Source organism: Macadamia integrifolia, chromosome 9, assembly GCF_013358625.1.
Source record: "Macadamia integrifolia cultivar HAES 741 chromosome 9, SCU_Mint_v3, whole genome shotgun sequence".
In the NCBI taxonomy this organism is placed as follows: domain Eukaryota; kingdom Viridiplantae; phylum Streptophyta; class Magnoliopsida; order Proteales; family Proteaceae; genus Macadamia; species Macadamia integrifolia.
In genome coordinates, this window is record NC_056565.1 from 7379897 (window position 1) to 7390274 (window position 10378).

The following is a 10378-nucleotide window of genomic DNA, read 5'->3' on the forward strand; positions in this document are numbered from 1 at the left end:
TTGGCTTTTGGCTAATGATCATACCATTCGGTTGCTTGATGTATGAAAATAAAAGTTTTGACTAAGGTACGCATTTTAAACGTATAAAAACCCTGTTGAGAAGAAAGAAACAAGCTTGTGTCTTGAGATGAGACTTTCTTTTGAAAAATAAGAGACCCCTGTTTTATGGTGTTTGACCATATGTAAGTCTGTGGGTTCCTTGTACTTTTGATTTGGAGTTGAGACCTTCTTTTTAATTTGGCATGGGTTGACAAATGCACAATTTTAAATGAAATGTGAAATGTAGTATAAAGAAGAATAAGAGTTGATTCCCTTGGAACTAAACAGGGCATTGCGCCTCAGGAAGCATGGTGTCTTTATCGAAATTCCTTGGGAGGAAACTTCTGAAGTAACTCTAGCATCACTGCCTCTGTGGGCATATGCAAAAAGCGAAGTTACATAGTAACTTCGGTGTCTGGTGTTTGCTCCACCATGTCATTCAAGCCAGAAGTAGTGGAGTAGAACAGAGTTTATTAGTGAAAGGAAAAAAGAAAAAAAAAATATGCAAATGTCACTATTGCTTGGTAACATGTTTGGTCAAAAACACTCCAACACCTTAGTCATTAGTTCCCTATTTCTTCACAAGTGGTTTTGCCTTAAGATAATGATGTTTTGGAAGATACGAGGTGAGTTCCAAATTAAGAAATATGCTAGTGCCTGGAATTGATAAAGGGTAATAAAAGTTCAAGTGTGGGGGTCCCTTGTAAGAAAAATTATTTTTGCTCCGAATCGGTATGAGCCTTACCTTTAGCCAATGTTGGGATTTGTTTATTCTGAATTTTGGGTGTATATTCACTGCAAACACCCACGAGACACAATTCATCCACTAGGGTAACTTAGGAGTTTAAAGGCTTGTTGCACATGCTAAGTGCAACTGTGACTCCTACGAAAGTGAGTTAGGATTTTTTTTGTTTTTATTCTTTTTTTTTGTTTTTTTGTTTTTGCTTGAGGACTAGCAAAGTCTAAGTGTGGGGGAATGGCATCTCAGGGTGTTATCGGACTATCAATATGAGAGAGAGAGAGAGAGAGAGAGAGAGAGAGAGAGAGAGAGAGAGAGAGAGAGAGAGAGAGAAGCTCCGCTTAAGGCCCGAGACTTGGAGAGTGTTTTAATTGATTATTTTGTGGGAATATTCAGCATTGTTCGCATCGGAGAACATCTTCCACAACCATATTTTGGGGTACCAATGTCGGACCCTTGACCCCAACTCAGCCTCTGCGTTTTACCTTCTTTTCTATGCGGGGCACGCCGTCGGTAAGTATCTCTGGACCCATTCCAGCTCCCAAGATTGTGACTTCCATTGCGAGATGCTACTCAAATGGGTACAACAATAGCCATTCTTGAACCGATCCGATGGTTGGGATCATTTTATGATGATGGGTTGCATCACTTGGGATTTTCGTCACTTTAAAGACAACGATTGGGGGTCTAGCTGCATCTACATGTCGGTGATGAGGAACATCACACACCTCCTCATCAAGCAGAACCATTGGGACTACTTCGACGTCGGTGTCCCCTACCCAATTCGGTTCCATCCCCGAATCCAATCGGAGGTACGGCAGTGGCAAGACTTCGTGAGGTCACACAACTACAAAAACCTCTTTTGCTTCGCCAGAGCGGCGCGTCATGCAATCAAAAATGTCTTCCAAGGGATCCTGTTACAACAATGTCATGACAAATCGGACTCGTGCTGCGCCTTGGACTGTGCCAAATCACGTTGCTCTAACGGATCCTCGGGGGTTTCAAAGAAAATGTGAAAACGATGAAGAGAAGAGAGGGAAGGAATAGAATATGGGTATACAACATTAGAAGGGTAAACTAGTATTTTTACAGGCTAGTTTAACAACATCAATTACTTTGGGGTCATTTGATAGAATCTTCAAACTACAGAGGAGGTTAATGCTATATATGAAAATACGTAGGGGAACATGATATTAAGCCAAAGTTAGGGGAGGGGAGTGTAATTTCCTCAATTGTATTTATCAGCTACCTAACGAGCTACCGAGATACCAACTCCCATGTGATCTCAGTGGTGAAACATTTAGGGGGTGTTTGGTTTGGTAAATCAAATGGTGTATGTATCGGATATGAATGTCAATCTTTTGATAGTCATTCTTCTGAATTATGTTTATTTCTGAAAAATCGTTTTGTTGCCTTAAGGCTAGTGCATGTTTCTCGCGGGTTGAGATATTGGCTTCCGTAGAGAACGTCTTTCCGCTTTCTCCTTTTATACTAGGTGGTAAAAATGTTGCTCAAATCTAAGTTTAAGTGTTGAGGTGAACTCAGATTTGGAATACATCATTTGTAATATGGTCATTCATGGGAAGTAGGATGCTCACTTATGAGGGTCATCCTAGTGGAACCAAACAACTTAAAAAATTAAGAATTATCATTCTAGAGAATGTCATCCCAAAGATTTACCGAACGAAACACCCCTTACTCATGCAACCTTGAGATCAAGGGTTCAAGACTCCGTGGAGAAAGGGAGACAGAAGAGGGAGGATGAAAAGAACGTGTTCCTAAAACAGACACTGATCACTCGGGCTTCATCGGACGGACATGAAAGCTGCGCAGACTACGGATGCGCTTAGCGATTAAAGCCGTGAAATATCTGACTTCTTGAATGACGTGGAAGTCTTTTCACCGTCCATTCCTAATTGACTTTCTAGAATCCAATATCGTGTCTTCTCCCTACATTTCTCCCTCTTTCCTCGGCCATTCCGATCCAACCGATAGTCCCATTTGGTTCCGAACTTCCGGTGGAAAGATTTTTTTGCCCCCTTCCAATATTCTCGTCGTGGCCGTCGTCGTCGACGCCGATTTTTTTTTCCTGCGCATCGAATCCATATTTTTGATTTTCTCGTAAGCGGTTTCGTGGCAGATCTGTCTTTCTAGCTGCGAGCTTTTGTCGATCGTTTCTCAAGCAGTTTTGTTCTTTTACTTACTAGTTGTTTTGCGGCGGTAGATAGGCGGTATTCCGACCGATCTGTTCTTACGGTGGATTCATTCTTTCAGGCGTTCCCGCTAATATTAAGCAGCTTTCTTTCTTTGAAGGCGTTTTAGGTTTTGGCCTTCAAGAGCGGTTGTGCTTTAGGATTTCAAGGACTTGCTGTGCCGTCTTTCGAGCTGGAGGGAGGAAACCAAGGATTCTTTTGTGGTGATTTCTGGTGTGAAGTTATGGCTGCAGAGACGCAGGTCACACAGCCTGAGAAGCGTATCCTTCAGTCGTTTGGTTCTCCCCACCCCCTCCTTAACGTTTTCAGTCAATGCTATTGTTACTGGAATATTGGATTTCTTGACGAGTCAGTCGTTTTCTCTTTAGAAATCTGTAGAATCTCTCCTGAATTTGCCTCTCTTTTCGCTCGCCTGATACTCGGATTGGACCATTTTATCGTATTTATTATGGATTAAAATTTGTTTTTTCATCCATTCACAGATTACAGATTTATGTTATTTTATTTATTTCCTGTCATGCTGATCATCTTTTCCAAATTCCGTGTTTATTGGGGCTTTTTTCCCCCGCTTTTTTGTAAGCAGTGTTATTTGTACGGGGGAACTGTTTATCTTGTTTCGCTCTAGGACGAAATAGTTCAAAACCCTGCTATTGATCTAGGGTTTAGCCGGACTTGTCTCGTCGTACTTCATCCACAACCTTTAGGTATCGTCAATTCTACAGCTTTACGGTTCCCTGTGCTTGAATTTTTTTTTTCTGAGAAGTTGTGATGTCCTTTTGAGCGATATTTCTTGCCTCATGAGCTCATCGATTTCTTTTAAAGTGGTTCTGAACTCGGATAAGTGATTACTCCTGATCTGTATGTAGCTTGTTGGTTTTTCCTTTTGTGAATACGCCGTAGTTGTTCTCACGTCGATTCGATAAAAACTCGGGCGACCCGTGTGTTTGAACCGAATTTGGATCCCTGCCATTTTCAAAGAATTATAGTCTTTTGATTTATCTTTCTATTTATTTTTAATTTATTAAATTTTTTTTTTTGGTAAAAAAATTCCGGGGTCTACTCTTTGGGCCTCACGGAAATATAGATCGTATTATTGGTTTCGATGTTGGGAACTTGACTTATTTGATCAGCTCTGGAAGAAATAATGAAGAATCTTAAGGTTGATCCTTCTTCTAAAGTCAGTGATTCCAATCTGGTATGCATATCTTCTTTTTCCCCGTCTTCCCTGCTTATTTCTTCTATGTGATCTATTTTTTGCTGGGTTTATTTTATGATTTTATCATTGTCCATGTAAGATCTTGGCTCCCCGTTGGAAACTCAATTGTAATTTGTTTTCTTTTTTTTTTTTGCCTGTAGCCTCCTCCAAAGGATGGAAATCCCTCGGATGCAACTTCATATATTTCCTCTGGCGATGTGACAAGCAGTGTTAAGGAAAGTGATGCGGATCACGAATCTGTGATGGCTGATCCAGGCATGTACTCTGGCAGCTACTATGGATATTACTACCCAGGTTGGTTTTGAAATTACTCTGGCGTTCTGTGCTACTTTATTGACCTTCATGTAAATATTTTTGCTCACCCTAATGGTAGCCGTGTTCACAGGATATGATGGTTCTATGGGAGAATGGGATGATCAAGGATACTTTAGTGGTCGTGATGGATTGGAGATTCAATATCCCGTAAGTTGATTAATATATGCTGTTGTGTTTAATAGATGGAAATGCATGGAGTAGAAGGTGCTGCCTTGGATGTCTTTCAAAAATGCTGTTTTGATTTATGCTCTGTTTTTTTCCCCATATTGCAACTGATGTATGAGTTTTAGATTTAGTTTACTTATTTTGCTGCCTCTATCCCTTCCCCTCTCTTCTGCCCCTGGTGGATTTATTGTTTTACTTTTCTAGATATAATTTGTTGTGGGAAAATCACCTATACTGAGTTTTAGTCAATCAAAACTTAAAAGGTCAGGTTCAACATAGGGATCAATATAATGGCCTTTAAGATCCAGGGATACAAGTTCCAAGTGAGCGTAGAGTTGATCATCCAGCGGAAAGTTTGCAGTGGGATAGGTCATCTGATTCCTGTCCGGTATCAGGATTGGTTGGGAATGATTCCCCCACCCCCCCCAAAAAAAAACCATGAAGCTTGAAATGATGGGGAGAATGTTTTGAACGAGATAAAGGGAGTTGGATATTGTTGTGGTATGGTACCAATGCCGATCTAATGGAACTGTATAAGGTAAAATGGTCCAAAATATCATTTATATAATATAAAAAACAAACCGGAGTAAATCCATCTGATCCTGACCGATACCGAGATCCAATCCCAAGTTGTAAAACTTTGACTGGGATCCCTTTAATATCGCATGTGTGGAGAAACATGGCATGGGTCTGGTCAATCTTATCTTCCAACATGCACCGATATGTTATGTATTACATGTGCAGACAAAATGTTGGAAGGTACTTCATGCTTAGTTTTGTACTTGCAGATGCATTCATGGACTCATGCACCAAACTCTACAAACCTACGTGGTGCCTTCTTCCCTCCCCCTTTCTGCCAGCCCCTTTCCCCAAGAAAACTTTTTCGCCCATTAGAGTGTTAATTCAAAAATTTCAGGTATAATATTCTCAATGTTTGTTGTCTCAAGTTTGTGACAGTTTGCTTATGTATTAGTGTATTGATTCTACCGAATGTTACAAAAACTGTTACTTATTGGTAATGAAGTAGAGCCTGTTTGGATGGCTTGTACCTATGTGGCTGACCTCGTCTTCTAACTCTTCAATGTTATTAGTTGGTATTGTACTGTTAGTTTTAATAGGTTTCTATTTTACTTTTCTTTCTACAGGTCATTCAAGCTGATAATGGATCTCTCATATACTACATGCAAGGTTATCAACCTGGTTATGTTCCTTACAGCCCATACTTCCCTGGTGCTACAATTGGCATTGATGGACAGTATTATGGTCAGCAGCAATACTTCCCAAGCCCTACTTTTCCACAACCCATTGCTGGACCTGGGTATTTCCCAACTCCACTGCCTTATGGATCAGAAGTTGTGCCCTCATGCATCTGGGATCCTTCTGTTGTTGTTGAGGATGGGGCTCATGGTAATGGCTATGGCGGAGTTCCAACAATACCCGACTCAAAACATAATTTCTCTGCCCAGAGACACAACCTTACTCTCTCTTCGAAACCTCTGATGGATTCTAAGTCTAGTAATCCATCAGAAGTTAAGGGCTCCTCAACATCACTCGATGTCTCACCAGGCCCTGCTGCACTCAACCAATTCAAGCCTGCAAATAAGGTATGTGGTACTTTATGGTTTATGTTGCTTGATCCTGTAATCTCTCTTTTGTTAGATGTGTTTGGTGTCATGTATACCAATTTGCTGACCTAAGCGTGGTCTGATTCTCAGGCATCTTCGGTTCTGGCCAAGGGTTACTTTCCCATTACAAAGTTTCCATACTCAAATCAGGGGAAAGGTGGTTTGTTATATCCCAACAGCCCTGTTAATTTGAAAGTAAATGGGCGGGGATGGGGTGGCAATGAAAAGCTTAAAGGAAGAGGCAAGATTAATGGAATTAGCGATTTTGATTTGCTAAATGAACAGAACCGTGGCCCGAGAACAGCCAATGCCAAAGGAGCTTTGATGTCTGGAGCTGATCTAAGTGGATCTATAGTAGCTGGTGGTGACAGAGATAGTAACTGCATGACTGCTGTAGTCAGGAGGGAAGAATACAATCTTCTGGATTTTCCCACCAAATATGATCATGCTTTGTTCTTTGTCATAAAATCTTACAGTGAGGATGATGTTCATAAGAGCATCAAGTATAATGTGTGGGCAAGTACACCTAACGGGAATAAGAGGCTTGATAATGCTTATCAAGATGCACAGGCAAGAACGGCAGAGAAAGGCAGCAAGTGTTCTGTCTTCCTTTTCTTCTCGGTATGCATTTGAATCTTCATGTTAATGGGTTGCAGAAGCTGCTTCTTTCCTTATATTGTTTCTTTTCTAATGAAACTATTAATTCATCTAATCTTTTTCCTGTTGGTTTTTTTAGGTCAATGCAAGCGGTCTGTTTTGTGGAGTAGCTGAGATGATTGGCAGGGTAGACTTCAATAAGAGCATGGACTTTTGGCAGCAAGACAAATGGAGTGGTTATTTCCCGGTCAAGTGGCACATTATTAAAGATGTTCCAAATGCTCACTTCCGGCATATAATACTTGAGAATAATGACAACAAGCCCGTAACTAACAGCAGGGACACACAAGAGGTGGGCAAACATATGCAATTTGGTGTGATGGAATATAGTGAACTTGGACCATGGACAAACTTATTTAATGTATTTGTTCTTTTTTGGTGCAATTCTTCTGTATCTCAGGTTAAATTTCCTCAAGGCATCGAAATGTTGAATATTTTTAAAAACCATTCGCCAATGACATCGATATTGGATGACTTTGGTTTTTATGAAGGTCGCCAGAAAGCAATGCAAGACAAGAGGGCTAGTAGGCCACCTACACCACGTTGGGATCATGTGCAGGTGAATTCTGTTTTCAATATTAAGTTTGTTAATGGACATGTTTATCCTGTGGTATTCCAAGTGTTGATTATATAGGCAGAATTAATGGAATAACAGCACTGAAAGAGTGTGTGTGTTTTTTTTTGGGTCTCCTCTGTTGGGCCTAAAGCACTAATTGATCATATTCGATCTCTTTGTCTTTGCAGAAGCCTGACGAATTAATGCAAGTGACCGGTCTTCAAGTGGTTGAGCTGAGCAGTACTAAGAACAAGGAGGAAGTGTGGGCAGATAACAAAGTGAAGGAATAAAAAAGGAGACTGGAAACGTATGGAGGAGCATGGGGGCAGGGCTGGAATGAATATCAAAGCGGGCTTCCAAATTGATGCCAGAAAGTGGAAGTAAGGTGACAAAAGAAAATGAAGAACCATGATTGAAAATTTTGTTCAGGCGCTGGCTTTTCTAGCTGCGAGGAAGGTTTGATCTTTCATGGCCTGCCCCCCCAAGTCTCATTTGTACTATTATATATAGGAAGTAGGAGAGAAGAATTTAGTAAGGAAAAAAGAGAAAAAGAAAAAAAAAATAAAAAAGAAAAAAAAGGAAGGAAGGGAGGAAGGAAGGGAGGGAGGGAGGGAGGGAGGGTTTGAGAACTTGGGTGGACTGGCGTGAGGGGGTGGAATGTTGAGAAAGCCTGCGTTAGAGGATTGTGGCCTTGTGGGTATTGCGGCAACAAATGAATCCCATAAGAGCCATTTTTTTGTCTTCTGTTTTTGCTGCTTTTGTTGGGGAATTTGGCTTTCTGATTCCAGGGACTCTGAGCGGTTGGTGGGTTGGCGAGGGGAGGCAGTGGAGGGTGGGTGGCTGATTCTTTTTCTTTCTCACTCTCTCACTCTGGTCTTTATCTTTTGCTTTTGTAATTTTTGTTGTTTTTTTTCCTGCTTTTCTTGGGGTGGGTGATGGTTGTGGTCTTGTTCTCTTGTGTAGCTGGTGTGGCCTATTATGCTACCCCCTATGGCCATATTCCTCTTTTATCTCTCCCCCCCTTTTTTGGGGTTTATGTGTTTTTGGGTATTCTAGGTTTTCTTTTGGGTTGCTCTTTTGTAAGGGGAAAGTAGAATTGAAGGAGATATACTGCACAAGATATTAAAAAGAAAATGAAAAAAAAGAGAGGAAGAAAATCATTTCCTGATCTACTCGTGTGGCGTGTTTTTTATTATTAAAAGAATGTCTGTCTGTGATTGTCATCGTTGCAGGTAGCTTGTGTTACTTGTGGACTAAGAGCATCCTTCCAAAAATGGGTATCGTATTCAATGGCCAAAGCCTCGAGGCAGTGTGACTGTTGATGTTGATGGACCATCTTTGATTGTGAGTCCATCAAGTGATAGTGCATTAGCTGAAAATGAAAGAGGGGAAATCTCTATCACTCACTTATACTTGGTTTATACCAATTCAAATTACCAAATCCTTTCGACCTCGTCCTCTGATAAATCATAATCTCTAAATTACCTCCATCCCTTCCACAGCACTCCTTGATATGACCTACATGTGTCGGTATTGCTAGCCATTGATAAAATTATATGGCTCGATCCGTATGATTAATAACGTGCACCACCTAAACTAGAAACTGGATCTGCCATTTCCGCTTGTAGGATCATTTTGTTGTACATGTAAGTATTTAATATTTGTTTTTTATTTTTAAATATATCTTTCGTCACTATGGTTTTAGGGCGTAACATCATAATAGGAATCAGTCGGCTCAAAACCAATCTTTTCCCTATCATTTCCCTCTCTAGTGTGGGTGAGGAGAGTTCTCTTTAGCAGTTTCTTATGATGTAATTAAAAAAAATTATTTATTTTATTTCTAATTTGTATTGATCCGATATCAAGATTGAATGCTTGCCAAACTAGGTGATCTAGTTCTATTCATCATCCTTATAATGGTAAAAAATATGATAATTATTAAATGTTGACATATAAGATTAGGTGATTTGTGTAATATCCAAACTCTCTAAACAACGGTAGATAGGTCGATGTCAATGTCGATGTCGATGTTTTTTCCTTATAATATAGATTAAGCGTAGTGGACACGATAGGGAAAACGTGTGCATGTGTGTATATGTCTTCTCCATAAAAATATCTGTTTGTCTTTAATCTATGGTGGGAGCTCACGGTTCACGATTGACAGCAGCACCGGCCGGGAGGGTTCTTCGGGGATCTTTCGTCATGTCCGATCTTATAAATGTGCTTTTACGCCGATGGAGACACACATTCCATTTACTCACATGGGAAACGTCTGCCACTATTTATTTAGGGACGAGATTCAAAATTTTAGAGAGAGAGAGAGAGAGAGAGAGAGAGAGAGAGAGAGAGAGAGAGAGTGTGTGTGTTCATAATTATGTTTAGGAAAAATCAAACTAATACAAAAACAAGATCATACCTCTCTCCATAACAATCCTTAAGGATTTTAAACTTAGAATCGGGTTGAAACACCCCCAGACTCCCCCAGTGGTTGTCGATTTGGATGGGATTGGGATCGGTCCTAAAAACCATAAAATCGTTCTCTCAGATTTTGAAAATCCAGCGAGTTGTTGAAAACCTTAAAATTTATTGTTTTGAAAAGTCAAGAATCAAAATTGACCACGATTGATTCTGATTGAAATTAGCTGATTTGATTCCAATTTCTTAAAAAGTGATAACAATGGAGTGCAACAAATTTGGTATGAATCGTAAACTCGAACGTCTTAAATTCAACTCCCACTAAGTACACTTTGATTAACTCACACGAAGTGTTTAGTGTTCTTTACTATTTTCAGTGAAAGTTGAATAATTCCGGTTTAGCGATTGTGAGGTCAATATAAGCCCATGATACTAGTT

General features: G+C 40.1%; 1 protein-coding gene across 1 annotated transcript; it reads left to right on the forward strand.

Annotated features, from left to right (window-relative positions):
• The first annotated feature begins 2733 nt into the window (after positions 1-2733).
• Positions 2734-8046, forward strand: LOC122087883 (YTH domain-containing protein ECT4-like). Its single transcript, XM_042657003.1, has 9 exons — positions 2734-3251; positions 4122-4186; positions 4348-4501; positions 4593-4669; positions 5833-6291; positions 6403-6933; positions 7049-7261; positions 7370-7528; positions 7714-8046. The coding sequence occupies exons 1-9, from the start codon at positions 3215-3217 to the stop codon at positions 7813-7815; spliced, it is 1797 nt and encodes a 598-aa protein (XP_042512937.1). The 5' UTR covers positions 2734-3214; the 3' UTR covers positions 7816-8046.
• Positions 8047-10378: the final 2332 nt, after the last annotated feature.

What these genes read in the sequence shown, in the direction of transcription:
- LOC122087883 (XM_042657003.1), top strand. Translation starts at nt 3,215, where the DNA reads ATGGCTGCAGAGACGCAGGTCACACAGCCTGAGAAGC. An exon ending in AAGTCAGTGATTCCAATCTG is followed by an intron (nt 4,187 to 4,347) that starts GTATGCATATCT and finishes TTTTGCCTGTAG; the next exon opens with CCTCCTCCAAAGGATGGAAA. An exon ending in CTGTCTTCCTTTTCTTCTCG is followed by an intron (nt 6,934 to 7,048) that starts GTATGCATTTGA and finishes TGGTTTTTTTAG; the next exon opens with GTCAATGCAAGCGGTCTGTT.